The 14,658-nt window shown below is 42.1% G+C and overlaps 3 protein-coding genes across 3 annotated transcripts in view; all 3 read right to left on the reverse strand.

The window, feature by feature from the left end:
- LOC117258949 (homeobox protein Hox-C10a-like) overlaps positions 1–14,658 on the reverse strand; it is a 57,077-nt gene that overhangs the window by 9,027 nt on the left and 33,392 nt on the right. The window contains 1 exon segment of the mRNA XM_033630207.2: positions 7,413–7,454. The gene's annotated coding sequence lies outside the window, so the exon portion shown is untranslated.
- hoxc4a (homeobox C4a) lies at positions 16–2,178 on the reverse strand. Its single transcript, XM_033630215.2, has 2 exons — positions 1,522–2,178; positions 16–1,013 (listed from the first exon to the last, which is right to left on the reverse strand). Exons 1-2 carry the CDS (start codon positions 1,955–1,957, stop codon positions 655–657), a joined length of 795 nt encoding a protein of 264 aa, XP_033486106.1. The 5' UTR covers positions 1,958–2,178; the 3' UTR covers positions 16–654.
- Positions 11,517–14,497, reverse strand: hoxc5a (homeobox C5a). The gene is made up of 2 exons (XM_033630221.2): positions 13,838–14,497; positions 11,517–12,564 (listed from the first exon to the last, which is right to left on the reverse strand). The coding sequence occupies exons 1-2, from the start codon at positions 14,313–14,315 to the stop codon at positions 12,356–12,358; spliced, it is 687 nt and encodes a 228-aa protein (XP_033486112.1). The 5' UTR covers positions 14,316–14,497; the 3' UTR covers positions 11,517–12,355.

Raw genomic sequence — 14,658 nt, forward strand, 5'->3', positions numbered from 1 at the left:
TCGACCAAACGTGTATAAAACTAGTAGACACTCACTGTTTTATTGACCAATATGATTAGCACAAGTACACTACACTCCGTTTATTGCATTTCACAATAATCTGCTTTTTAACGGTCTAAACACAACATCAACACCACAAAACTAAATTGTAAATCAAAAAGAAATTCCTGTTTCTGAAATACACGAGGTAATTCACACATTGTTATTATCCAAAACATACAAGTTCAAGATCAATGGTGTGTTCCAGCTTCTTTTTTTTTCTTTATACCAAAAATAACTATTATTATATTGATTTCCTTCCAGTGTTGTTTGAAATAAATAGATTGTGCATTTCACCTTGGGCAGCAGGGCAAAAAGAATGGCCCACAATAACATTTTGATAAAATGTATATTTTTTCTACTTTTTTTTCCTTCATTCAAAACATTTTTTTTAATAAAAAACATCATTTTTTTAAATTGAGCTTCAAATAAATTAAACCCTGTGTGTCACGTAAAAATAATTCATCGGTATTCGCAGTAATCCATGCTATATAACATGCATTTTATATAACTTTGGACTTAAAGGAAACCGCACAAGATAGCTACGAAAACAAAATATATAATTGTTCTATAAATAACCAGTTCTTTTTCTACCCCCGATGGTGGCTCGTGGTTTTATAACCTGGTAATATCCTCGCCATGCTGTGCTCCGGTGAGTTCGTCGGGGGCCCCAGTGTTAGTGGCCGAGGCAGCGGCAACAGCGCCGGCTGCTGAGCTTGTGTTGGACCCGGAGGAGGAAGAGGATCTCACTTTGGTGTTCGGGAGCCTGTGATCCTTTTTCCATTTCATCCTGCGGTTTTGAAACCAGATTTTAATCTGTCGCTCGGAGAGAACCAGGGTGTGGGCGATCTCGATGCGCCTCCGCCGAGTTAAATATCGGTTATAGTGGAATTCCTTCTCCAATTCTAAGACTTGCTGCCGGGTGTATGCTGTCCTAGACCGCTTGGGCTCCGTCCCATTGTAACCCGAGTTCACTGGAAAGAGGAGAAGTGGAGAGAGAAAGGGAGACAGAGAAGGGAGGAAAGGAGGGGTAAACAAGAATGGCCTCAACTGAGATATGGCTGGAAAGATTTATTGGATATGAATGTTTAGCTGTTTGAGAAATTTAAATGGGAAGTTAAGAACTTCTCAGGGTAATGAGAGGACACTCACATCCAACTATGAGCTAAATTATTAATGCAAGATTACAAAGCTCAATTTTTTTCTTATTCATTTCTCCCCCTCTGTCTATCGCGCAATACATAACAGCAGAAGCCACATGGTGATACGGCTGCCCTGAGTATACCTCGGCTATAAAATTTATGGTGGGTGTAATTACCAATGCCGAGTCGTAAATCCGCCTCAATTGTGCCATTTCAAAGGCTTCCCTGCTATCGGAGCAGGGGCTGGCAACGAGATGGGAGTCAGAGGGACTGATAAAGGGAGGGAAAGGGAGAGAGGAGCATGAGGAGTGCAGGGAACATAAACACACAAGTTGCCTACCAGTGCTGACGTGAATTTTCTTCATCCATGGGTACACCACGGGCTGCTTGGAGGAGGCTGTGCTGTTTGGATGCTCCGGGGTAGCTTGGTTGCAGGCGGAGGTTGCGGCCGGTGGGGTGGCGGGGGACATGGACAACTGTGGGGTTTCACATGATGCAGGCTGCCCTTTCCCTGTCAGCAGGTGCGCAGAATGGGGTACTCCATGTCCCCTTGGCGTGTCAGGTTCAGGGATGCTTGCACAGTTATACTGGCGCTCTTGGTAGCTCGCCCGCGGAGGATATAACTCCTGATGGTGATGCTGGAAGCCAGTGTCCCTTGCGCGGCTGTAATATTCTGGACTATGCTCAGGGATGTAGTTATTTTGCGAATATTCCTCGCATGGAGGAAATTTCGGATCAATGTAGTTAGACTCCATCAAATACGAGCTCATGATCATTAATTTCTGGAGTGGAAAATAATTTTTCTAGCTTTGTCGTTTTTCTGCTCCATAAAGCCCTCCTACTTGCGAGCAGCCCTGTAAAGTTACTTTTACCACGTGACCCAATGGCCCAATAGCAGAGTAAGAGGTAGTTCCCGGATAAGGAACCAGAGGTATTTAGCATACCTACAGTCGCCATTGTGGGCACAAATCTCTCTCTCTCCGTCTCCCACTATCTCTCTCCCTCTCTCACTCCCCCCCCCCCCCCCCCCCCCCCCCGCTCTCTGGTTGTGTTACCAAGGCAATTGATCTTGGGGACAAAACTAGTAGCTAGTTGCTGACCAAGGAAAAAATAAAACAGGCAAAATCCACTGGTCTCAATTATTCAAAGGGACAATAGGTGATTCGCCAAGGATAAGGTACAACAATAGCAAACCAATCATTTTGTTAGCCTGCACGCCTTTATATAAAGGTTATCTGCTAATTAATGAAGGCACAGTCTTCACCAACTGCACTTCAGCTGTGAAACAGATTACGCTCCATTAATACACTTAAGAATTAGAGCTGCATCAGTTTTGTGGAGATGATATTCGCTGAAAGCACTAATATCTAATAGGTTTGTTGTGACTCTATAAATGTCAGAGAGGACTGGAGTCTGCGTGGAGGTGTGGTTGATTTTTTTTAAGTAGGCCTGATAATTTATAATGTGTGAGAAAGGTGGACAGAAGGAGTCAGGCTGCTTAAACAAAAGCCTTCATTCAATCATGAGAAATTTGTCTGTTTTCAGATGATGTACTTTTTCTCCCGGGCTATTCATTAAAAAGGCTCAGGCTCAGAGTTTTAATTAGGATAAATATAAGGATAACATTAAAAATGGTCCTGATTGGAGCTGTCAGGCATAGAAGCTGCTTTGTATGTCACAGCTGGCAGGTGCAGGTTACTCTATAATAAAACAAGTAAAATGATAAGAATAAAGAAAAGCATAGGTGTAGATTTCAGGGGGGATGCAGGGGGCACGACCCCTTAAATAGTTTTTTAAAAATGTGCATTTGTCACCCCCTAAAAACATGAAAGTAGCAGAGGTCTTTTATTTTGAATAAATCAAAGATATTTATATAAATTGATGCAGAATAGGCACACATTTTTGCAAGATATTAAGCGTTAAGTGCTCAAAAGATGCTCAGAATTGTCTGTGTAACATGGGCGTAGATTTTGGGGGGGATTCAGGGGACACCTCCCCCCTTAATACAACAAAAACTTTAAAGTAGCAGAGGTCTTTGACAAAACTTAAAACACTGACACCATTAATTGATGCAGAAAAGGTACAAATTGGTGCACAAAAATTCACCAGAATACAGGATATTATGTGTCTGGTGCTCAAAAGATGCTCAAAAATTTCTGTATAACATGGGTGTAGATTTTGGGGGGGATTCAGAGGACATATCCCCCTTAATATTTAGAACATGTGCATTTGTCCCCCACTAATACAAACTTTAAAGTAGCACAGGTCTTCGACAGAACTGAAGACATTTACGCCATTAATTGGTGCAGAAAAGGCACAAATCGGTGCACAAGAATTGATTAAAATGCAGGATATTAAGTGTTTGCTGTGCAGAAGATGCTCAAAATTTTCTGGTGGAGGACTACTGAAACTTCCTGTTGCATTTGTGTCCCTCCCCATTGTTGAAACAAAACCTGCGCTGCTCAAGAAAAGTCATGGCGCCCTGTGTAAAATAGTAAATAAAGTAGAAAAGCCAAACTGTAACACCTGCCTTTAACTTTTAATAACAATGTCTAACTCTGAAAGTTACAATTATTCAGCAAAAGCCTTTGATATGTTCAAATGTAACTGTGTACTAGAGTAGAGACATGTCATTGACCACAGACCACCTGTGAAACACTACAATAATGTCATCACAGACCACACAACACAGCTCAATGCTATCTGTGAAACCACACACCAGCCTGCACCACTGTGCACACAGCAGCGTCATCGTGATGTCACAGACCAGTCAGCAGGGGAGCACAACCACAGTGGAGCTACAGAGCACCAGTATCATTATGCTATCACAGGCCAGAGGGTCTCAGAACATTATGACCTGCTGGCTTTAATTGCACGGGAGTCACATTGTGTCACAGAGATGTTAAATCTGGTGGTTGCAGACCAGAGAGTAAGAGCACTTTGGAGTGGCTGTGCTCCCTCACATCAAACTAAAGAGCCCTCCCACATGCAGAGCAGCCCTGCAACACCAAATACAACTAGAATCACAGCAGTGGTCAAATTCTTTAATACTGCTAAAGCTTTGTCTGACAGAAATACTGCTCCTGGCTTTATTCTTCCTTCTCCTTGTGGCTTATTGTTTTAACAACATTAAAAAAAAGTCCTCTCTTTCTTGTAAGGCTGTTGTGACCTTTGTTAGGGCCTCAGATAAAAATGTGGACGAGCTACAACCCATGTTTTATGACAAAAAATGCTGAGAGGAAGAATTTAAAGAATGCTGTTGTACCTATACAGAAATAAATGCAACTGATGTGTAAACAAAGACATGCACAACACCCTGTACACTGTTTGCTCTGAACTCTTTTAAAAATACATCCAGAGTTAAAATAGTAATAAAATGACAGTATTATTTCAGTCATGCTGCCTCCAAATGTTACAAGCTATTCCTGGCTGCAGCGCTGACCATCAGCCACATTACTGGAGGTCTGCTGCTATATTGTAAACTGATCCCGGCTGGCTGTGTAAACTTGTCATGTGCTGTATGCTTCCCATTCTTATCTCAGAGTCAGCTGTGGACAAAGAGGGAGAGAGGTTAACTCCCAAATAGCTCAACAACCTCTAGATATTTTTCACCTCTTCTTCCCTTATTATTCTGATAATTGTGGAGTCATCAACAGCCAAAATTACTAGTAGGAAAAATACTATAATAATTATAATAATGATAATAATAATAATAATAATACAAGCCATAAGCTCACTTGAAGACACATTAAGCCTGAGCAGAAGAAGCAGAGTCAATCTATGGAGGTCAAAAGCTCCAGATTGCGAGTGAACGCATGTGTCTATTTCCACAGCAATAATTACATAATATGGTTAAAAAGGAGACGTGAAATGGCATCTCTGGCTGTCCTGTTTGTACAGAATGCGCACGACATTTCTATTACCGCTCGCGAGGATGTTAGAGGCGTTTTATAGAGCAATAAAAGCCGTAAATCAGTCACTTTTAAACGACCCCTGGTTCCTAACGTGTTTTACAGGGTCTGACACAGTAGTAGCCGCACATTGCACACATGGGTTTGCTCTCTGTGGCCTACCTACACAATCTACGGCTGTCTGGACTATGAATACACTTTGTGACAATGTTATTGCATTGCTAGTGCCTGGATGTAGGCTGTGTGTGTATATCACTGATGCTTGTATATGCAATAGCAGGAAGACGAGGAGGAGGGGGTGAAAAGGGAGCCAGAGAGACGTGAAGAGGAGCAGAGGCAGAAGCATCCTTTGGGGCTGGCGTGGTATTTCAGTTGCCCATGTATTCCTGTAGAGACGTATTTGCGATTGTTTGTACTCCACACAAATTCGGTTCTACAGGGTACATATAGACAACTAATGTGTTTTAGGTTAGACACTTGCAAAGGTGATGTCTCAGGCAAAGCCTTTATGCAAGCAGGTCATCGTGTCTGAAGAGTATAGTGTCATAGCAAATACTCAGAGTAGAAATGCTGCACAATTTATCACAAAAAACGTGCGCTCTGCTCTTGAAGAAAAAAACGACTTTAACATATTTTCTACAAAAAAACAAAACATATGCATGCACACACAAGCGCGTCGTGCGCAAAGGACAAGAGGGTCTCTTTTCTTAGCATTCAACCTCTGCCTTTGAGGTAGCTGCTATATGAATATTCAGTCACAAACACGGCGGATACAAAGGGACGGCGTGACAGCACAGATGAAAAATAAGTTTCTATTGTTCCCAACCATTTCTTCTGCTCGCTATTACCATACTGACCGCTCGGTAACCTTTCTTCCTGCCACTCTGGAAGCTAATGAGAAAAGCCTCGGATGAAAAATGCAATATCAGACATGTGACCCGTTTCGGGGGGTTATTAAAAACAGCAAACATGCTCAGATTGTGAATCAATGGAATTGATTACAGTGGAAATGCACAGGGGGGTTCAAAGCACTGTCAAAAAACATCTCAATCTACATATTTCTCCGCGTGTATCAATTTCATAGATTTTTTTTTATTGGAGAACAAAGCATCCCTTGGAAGTAACACACAACAAAAAATCTAACTCATGTTCATTTGGCTTATGCTCGCCTAAATCCACGCTGTTTGTTGTGCGCCCAGCCAGTGTGAAGGAGCTGCACGCACACTACATACTCCCTCTCGCCCCATGCGCTCTGGCGGACGCATTTTAATATTAGTTAGACAGCCTGACCCGCGTTTCACCCCTCGCGTTTGACTGGTTCCAATAGTTCACTGCCAAGGATTATTGATGGAGAGACAGCAATGAATTCTTTCTCCCCACAAATGGCTTTCAGATCGTGCACCTAGTTCAATAACTAGTTATAATGTAGAAGTACAAAAAATGAGGCCCTCAGGCGGACTAATTTGATGTTTCATTTGTTCATTTGAGAAATTGTTAAGCTTTCTCCTCTTGCTCCCCCCCTCTACTGCAAAATAACACTCGTACAAGCGTGTTCACACATGTACGTATGTAAACAAAATAAATCTGCGCGAAACTATGTGGAGGTTGTGTCTATGCATGGCGTGTTTTTAATTTGGTGGCCGGCAGCACCTGACCTGGATGCAGACAGTGGTGCAGCAATATTCCGCTCCCTCCTGAAAACGGTTACGATGCGCTTTTAATCAAACCCTTAACCTAATAGCCTTTGCACGTTTACCCTCCCCAGGTGTAATAACGTTAAGCCGGATCGTCCAGTTAAAATAAAAAGTTTTTAATGAAGTGCAGACAGACTGGAGACTAGTTGGATATGAATACCCTCTAACAGCAGCAGCCAGGGGAGCAGAGGTGGTGTTAGATACTGGATGCCCCACAGAAACCATTGGTTGGTTTTGCAGTTCATTATGGCAGTGTTGTGCTTCATTAGACTCACACTGCAGTGTTAAATCCAGCTCACCTGTGCAACAAGAGCGCAACTTTTCTGGCTATTAACTAGGCCCAAGTAGTTTGCAGGAGGACAGTAATTCGAGCTTAAGTGGTAGTTTTCTGTTTAAGCACCCTGATACTGGAGATTGAAAAAAAATAGAAACGTTAGCAGGCTGCAGAGTTGAGCAGTTAAACCGCAGTCCTGCTATGAGCACAGGTTCGTTAAGAGTGCAAGCATCAGTACTGTGGTGTCACTGGAGCCAGCTGTTTGCCTACAGCTAAATAACAAGCTCCACGAAGTGTCACATCTCTTGACTAAAGCCAGGTGGAAAGGCGTGGGGCGATGGATAACACTTACTGATAACTCCACGGTCCCAGTCACTTTGACCCGATGAACTGTCTGGAAAAAAGAAAGAAAACGAAAATTAGATCAAGAAGAGTTTCCTTTAAATAAAAACAAATTTGCATCCAAGCTGGAAAATTAAAATTCCTAACAATGAAGCCCAAATTGTACTCTTTGTTGGATTAATATTTACGCGTAAAACAGATATATTATTTCAATAAATTACCCACTAACCATCCCTTAAATTAATTGTGCAAGTATTTGTAAAGTCAAACAAATCAGGCGTGCAACTCTAAAATGAATGAGTGCATTGTGTGCACCATATTTCGTTTTTGCTCAATTTAAAATTGCCAACCCACCGTACAAATAATACTCAGAAATAAAAAATGAATCAAATGAAATTATGAGCAACAAATGATAGAAAATAATCGAAAAGCCACGCGAATTTATTTCAGCCAAAACATTTTTTTCCTCCCCTTACAGGTTTCCTACAGTTAATCTCTCAGCGTTCAAACACAGAAACGAAGCGTTTTGATATGTTGCGTTATTATTTCATCTTAATGATCCTTCAGTTTGTCCCACTGCGTCTGATCTCCTCTGTTATCTAGCCCTAATTGAAGGGAGGCATGCCCTAGAAAAAGCTTTGACATGTGTGGGCTCCTGCAGAACTGGGACCGAGGACAGAAAAATTTAGGACGGGTCATTTTCAGACAGTAAAAGTAAATTTACAAGCATTTTGGTATTTCCTTGGGCAAATGTGCTATGAATAGAAATCCCTGGACTTCAGCGCGCCTGAATTATGGCGAACAGTCAATAAAAAAAATCACGACTTTGTCTTCACATTGTAAATAAATTCTGGCTGTACTCGAGAACGATGTAATGGGACTTTATGGTTCTTATTTGGGCTGCAGACAAAGGGAAGTCTGTGCTCACCCGGAAATGACCTCCGTGGATTGAATGATGACACTGTCAGCTCCACAGGTCAGAGAAAGGGACAGGACATGGCAGTGAAAACGGATGTTTGGACTGTTTCACTTTTACTGGAGTGATATCAGATTGTTCGGAGCTGGAGTTGCTGATTTTTAACAACAGGCTTGTTTCAAACTTCCTCTCAGGATGCAATCACTGCAAAATTTGAGGAATAAAATAATTTCGTTCATAATAAAAGTCCTGCAACCTGTGTGAAGATGCCACATCACACATCGAATTTGTTTCTAATTTATTGGGGTGGAGAAAATATTTTATGTGTTGTTTTTGGAGGGAAATAATTCATTTTTTATTTTAGTTTGGGAGGCTATGGGGATAATTTTACTCCTCTGATAACAGCAAATATGACATTACAACTGCTCCAAAAATAGGGAGAAATAGAATAAAATCATGGCATGAAAAGAGCACTGATCGATGCCCTTACGTGGACACGTTGCCCCCACAGTGTGTCACCCACCCAGGAGCGTGTTACACAGTGCCCCCTATTGGAAGTGTATAATTGACCACCCTGCATACCTGAAAACAAACCCTGCACACACTGAGAAAGTGATCCTGATTCTTTAAAGTTAAAAACACCACAGCAAAGACTGTGTCGTCATCGTGTCACATACATGAAGGTGCACAGATTTTATAACATGTGAACCTGAAGCGTGGGAACTCCTAATTTAGATGAGAGTTAAATCACGTTTATCTATCAGAACTGAATTCCTGCATCAGCCTGTGATGCTGCATCATGCACACCCCTGTTGCATCTTGCTCTGTCAGCTGAGCTGCATTCATCCACACAAGCCTTGATATCAAAATGAGCCATTTGCACTTCCACACATTGATTAAGAAAGGACCCTTATTTCCAGGCTGAGCTGCTTCCTAAGACATATAGCCAATTAAATGATGTGTCCTATAGAGCAACAGAAAATTATCGAGCTTATAAGATCACATCGCCTCATCAGTCTCCAAACTTATCAATGCAGTAATATCTGCCCCTGCAGTGAGGGCACACAAAAAACAAATATTCCTCTACTGTGCCAAAAAGGTGCATTTTTTAATAAACCATGCAACAGTCACACACTCAGTTTTCCACAGGCTTTAAAGTTGGATGCCATAATTACACTGCAAAGTGCCTTTGAATCAAATCTGTCTCTTGGCCCAGACATGACCCTAAAAACAACAGGAGCTCAGGAGGACAAACACTAACCTCATGTCAAGGTGACACGGTGAGATGAAGCATTTTAATCATCAGGTTTTGTGTTTTATAGCTTTAATGGTGCAGTATTTCAACTAAGACAACAGTTCAGCATCACAGAGAACTAAAGTCACATTTTGCTCTGAACACATTGTTTCAGTTACAGAAGCTGCAGCTCTGAACCAAACTATGAGACTCTATGAAATAAACAGGCATACAGGTACAAGAGAGAGGGTCAGTGTGTGTACGTTAGAGAGACAGACAGACAGAGAGGGTGGGGTGGGGTGGATGGTGAAGCTGGACGCCAGATGATTTTTGCTAGTTTTGATTTTTCATTTCCCTCACAGTCACCTCTTAAATATTTGTCTATTCCCATACTGACAGGATTAACATGCAAAACAAACTGTTGAATGAAACGGACTGCCTCTGTGTCTCAGATGTGTTGACAGGCATTAAAACATCCGGTTTTTGCTTTTAATTTCCCGAGATTAAAATCTGGTGCTAATATAAATATGATGCTGCGAAAAAAATAATAATAACCCTCATAATAACCCAATAATCATGAGCGTCTTTTGCGTGTAATCCGATTTCTTTCGGGCTAAATATGCAGCACCAAATTCCCTCTAAAACATCTCAAAAACAACATTTTTCCCGATTATTAAAAAACATATTTCTGTGATTGAAAATAAAGCACATTCACTGCCAATTAATAAGGATCATTTTTGAGTTATTGAGTCAAACAAACATGCATTCAAAGTCACGCTAATATAAAACAAGCAATATTTTTTTGCACGGTGAAATAATCGCAGGCCTGCAAAGGCAAAGTTAAAAGCAACTTACTGCAGCAGCTCTCAGTCCTCCGCACCACCCGACTACACTGTCCGGAGAAAGGCACTGCATCCTCACTGCCACAAAGCCCTTTCTTCCTCAGATAAGGGGAAGCCAGCAGCTGCGATTCCGGACAGTTAAGATTATATATGATGTGTATATATCGAAGGTTTGTCAGCTCTTCCAGGCCATAAAACCCACTTAAATGACACCACGTGCTTCCTATGCACCATTCACAGGCCCTCCTTGGGGCAATTGGCATATGTAACCTTGTAAACTTTAAAATACCCTAAAAGAAAGACATTCAAAAAGGGATTCAATACATTGTCCACGTATAGGTTAGGCCTAACAGAGCGCAGAGAAAGTGGACGCTGTGCTGACCGGTTCTCATATAACCGTCAAGGAAGTTGAATAGGAAGATATTAGTTTAAGAGGTGAGTTGATTTTTATTTTCTTTAAGTAGTGCTGTAGAGAAATTACCTCATAACCTTGGGCTATGCTGCGTCATACTACTACTTCTAGCAAAGCTGCTGCTGCTGGTGCTGCTGGTGCTGGACACAGACACCCAGCAAGTGGCATTTATGTCCTCTGTACTGGCAGATAGTGTTGTTTTAACTACAGTGTAATGATGCCAGGATTAAAGGGCAGGGTGATATCATAAAGTTGCCATATGGCCCGCAACAGTGATGGCGCGTCAGTCCTGCGGCCACAGGAAACCAAAGTTTTGCATTCATGTTGTGTTGTGAGCGAGTGTTATCACAGGCTAGCGTGTCCCTTCCTTCCCTGACAAAACAGGAAACGGGAGTCTGTCTGTGGTGGAGTGCTGGAAAAGGGACAATAAAGTTTTATGAGGGCCTTAAACTTCAGAGCGCGTTTGTCAGTCAATGAAATTCTGGGGATTCCGGGCCAGGCTAAAAAAAAACGTGGTCAGTTGGATAAAACAAAAGAAAAGGAAATAGCTGGGTGTTTTTTTTAAAGCAAAAGTAAAATTTCTGTAGTTGTGAAATTCAGTGTAGCAACAGCACAAAAGTCATTATATACACGCCAGCTGTGTGATTGCGCCACAACATCCAAACAAATAAAGACAGAAATGTGCAAACTGACCATAGGAAAAATCCTTACTTTTAATAATGAGACTTTATTGGTTACAATCGACAATTAGGCCATCTATCAGTTATTGTGTGCCTCGTGTAAACCAAGCACTTTAAGTTTACAGAAGGAGAGAGAAAATGGCTTCATTGCACATCACAATATTATCACATACAGTCGCTGAATTACACATCATGATTCAGATTCACAAGGATATGACAGACAACAGGGGCTGATGCATTCACAGAAACCCACTCACAGAGATATTAGCTCACTGGACACATCACACATTCAACCACTGCAACATATTAGAGAAATTAAAAAGAAAAAGAGGTGGAAAAGTAGTATTTTTTACTGTTGGAAAACTATGTCACTGTTGATTACAGGACAGCTCAGAAATATTCTTTCATTTGATTAGTTGATCTTAAAAGTTTTATCACATGATGCTGACATAGAGTTTGAAATGTTGCGGGCTAGCTGCCAGCCTCCACTACTCTTATCCTAATTAAAAACATAGATTATTAGTAGTAGCATTGTGCAGCCTCTCAGTGCACTGCAGCCTTGCAGCGTGAAGGACCCAGCTCCCCTCAACCTCTTGTCCCCTTCGTGCAGCAAAGTGAGGTTATCATCGCATGGGCAGCAAATTAATTTAGAAATGTAAACCGATTGATCAAAGTGAGTGATATTCAATACATTAGGTCCCAAACTGCAGCAAGTGACACATAATTGGTGATGAAGCACACAGAGCGGTGTCATGATGTCATTGCTCCGAGCAGTTCATCCGGAGGTCAGGCGGCACTCCAGCACTGTGCAGTGAGGGGCTTGAAAAACGTGCTGCATGCACCCCGCTTCTCCGGTGCACTTTTTTTTTTTATTCCTTCACTTTGATCTTTGAGTCCTTCTTCCACTTCATTCGTCTGTTCTGGAACCAGATTTTGATCTGCCTCTCGTTTAGACACAGGGTGTGGGCGATCTCTACACGCCTGCGGCGGCTCAGGTACCGGTTGAAGTGAAACTCTTTCTCCAGCTCCAGAGTCTGGTAGCGGGTGTAACTGGTCCTGGATCGCTTACCCTCCGATTCTGAAGTGGTATTAAAATCGGTTAGCGTCCAGCAGCATTAGAAATAAATAGAATAATAGGCTATTATTACATTTACAAAAAAAAAAGAGAGAGCCATGAGAAAAAAGCATCACAAGCACACATCTGTTAATTTATGTCCCCTCTCACCCTCATTTAAAAGATCAAATATCTTTATTTAACCTGATATTACTTACTGCGGATTTGTGTAATAAAAATTTATGCCAGGCTGATAAGGATGGTTAACTAGATCCAATAAATATGCTCAGTTAAAAGGAAGGAGGGTCCCCTACATTCTCTCGCATTAAAACATGAAATACACAAAGACTATTACTTCAGAAATCTTATCTTATTGTAATATGTAAAGCGGGATAACTAATAATGTGCTGGCCTCCCTGTAAACACTGGCCTCGGCCTCATAGCGCTGCAGAGGGTTAGGGGAGTGTAACAGCGTGGGAGGAAAAACAGATGTGTAAAATCTAAAGAAGTGGGATTAGAAAATGGAAACTGATGTTTTCCAGAGATGTTTTCCTGTTTCTAGCCTCGCTTGTGCACAGGCGTGCTAAGTAAAGCAACAGGCCTTTTGCTGCTGTTGGACTCGCATATTTTCTAACGTCCCTGCTGCATGTGTGTGTGCTCCTGGGTGTTTGCATGTGGAGCAACACAAAACACAAGTAGCTTCCTTTTTTTGCAGCAAATGTGCTCACTGTCCATCTGCAGGCTAAATAGTTCAACGAGTGGTTTCAGGGCATGGAGAAGGAGCACGCCTATTCAAATCTTTTAGAGGTGAAAAGTTCATGATTGGGTCAGGGCATTGGTGTTTCCCAGAGTTCAATTTAAGGCTAAAGCTTCTCCCACACACACACACACACACACACACACACACACACACACACACACACACACTCACACACAGTGAGAGAGTCTGATAATGTCAAACATTAACTAAGACTATAAACGAAGCAAGGCAAAAACTAATACTTGGAGCTGAAATTGTGAATATTATTTCATAGTTTTATCACAGTTTTGTTCTCTTATCCAATTATACCATCATAAATCACCCCGCAGATCACCTCTTCACCGTAACAGAGCAGGTTTACGAGCAATGGATGCCTTTGTCATAAAATTTATGACCGCGAGTTTTTATTATTTCCTGCGTTTGGCCTATAAAACTCAAGAGGGAAACTGGAACGGGCGAAAAGAAGTGTTGCAGCGTAAAGAGTGAATAAGGGAAAGCATCTCTAGTCGCACTTTAGGAAAAACAGGCAAACTTTACCGTGGCTCATGTGCAGTTTTGTCATCCATGGGTAAATCTGTGGCTGCTGCTCACTGTCCTGACGCTGGTTCACATTTGTGTGTCGTTTCACGGTTTGCGTGCTCTCCGCGTTTCTCTCGCTCTCCTGGCTCTTGCTGCCGCCGGATTTTGCGCTCCTCTCCGGGTCTCTGTCTGCCCCTCGTCCCAGCAGCGTGCTGCCGCCGTAGTTGAGCCCGCTTGCGCCCACGGACGAGCTACTGGAGACCATGGTTATCTGTGGTCCTGACGGGAGAGGAGTATCCGTATTGCCACGCAGGCTAGTTTTCATCTCCTCCCGTTCAACAGAGGTCGTGGGGACGGGACAAGTGAATATCCCGTTCACATTAACACCCTCATAACGGCTGGACGTGCGCCCAGAAAGATCGAAACTAAACATAGTGTTAGGAGAAGTTGTCTCGCTTGTTTGCCTGAGATTGCAGCTGTCAACATAAGAGCTCATTTTTTTTCTCCAACTACCACCGATACTTTTAAACTAGAGAGGGCTGCGGCATGTATGTTGCGCTTATTTCCTTGTTTTTGTTGATCATTGCTTTTCTTTGTAGCCGCTTTTGGAAAATACAGAGCTGTCTGCCCTAAAAAAATAATCCAGGATTTATAGGTGGAGTAGGCTTTGGTATCTTTTTTTTAATTCTTGATCCGACGTGCGCTGCCCAAATATGGGGTATTTGTATGGGATCACGTGCACATGTTGGCCAGTCATAAATTGGCTTTGATACTCAATGGGGATATTGATGAATAGGAGAAACGTGTCCGGTAAACTTTGAGCTGTTGGTTGTTGAGGA

This window comes from Epinephelus lanceolatus, chromosome 8, assembly GCF_041903045.1.
Source record: "Epinephelus lanceolatus isolate andai-2023 chromosome 8, ASM4190304v1, whole genome shotgun sequence".
Taxonomy (NCBI): domain Eukaryota; kingdom Metazoa; phylum Chordata; class Actinopteri; order Perciformes; family Serranidae; genus Epinephelus; species Epinephelus lanceolatus.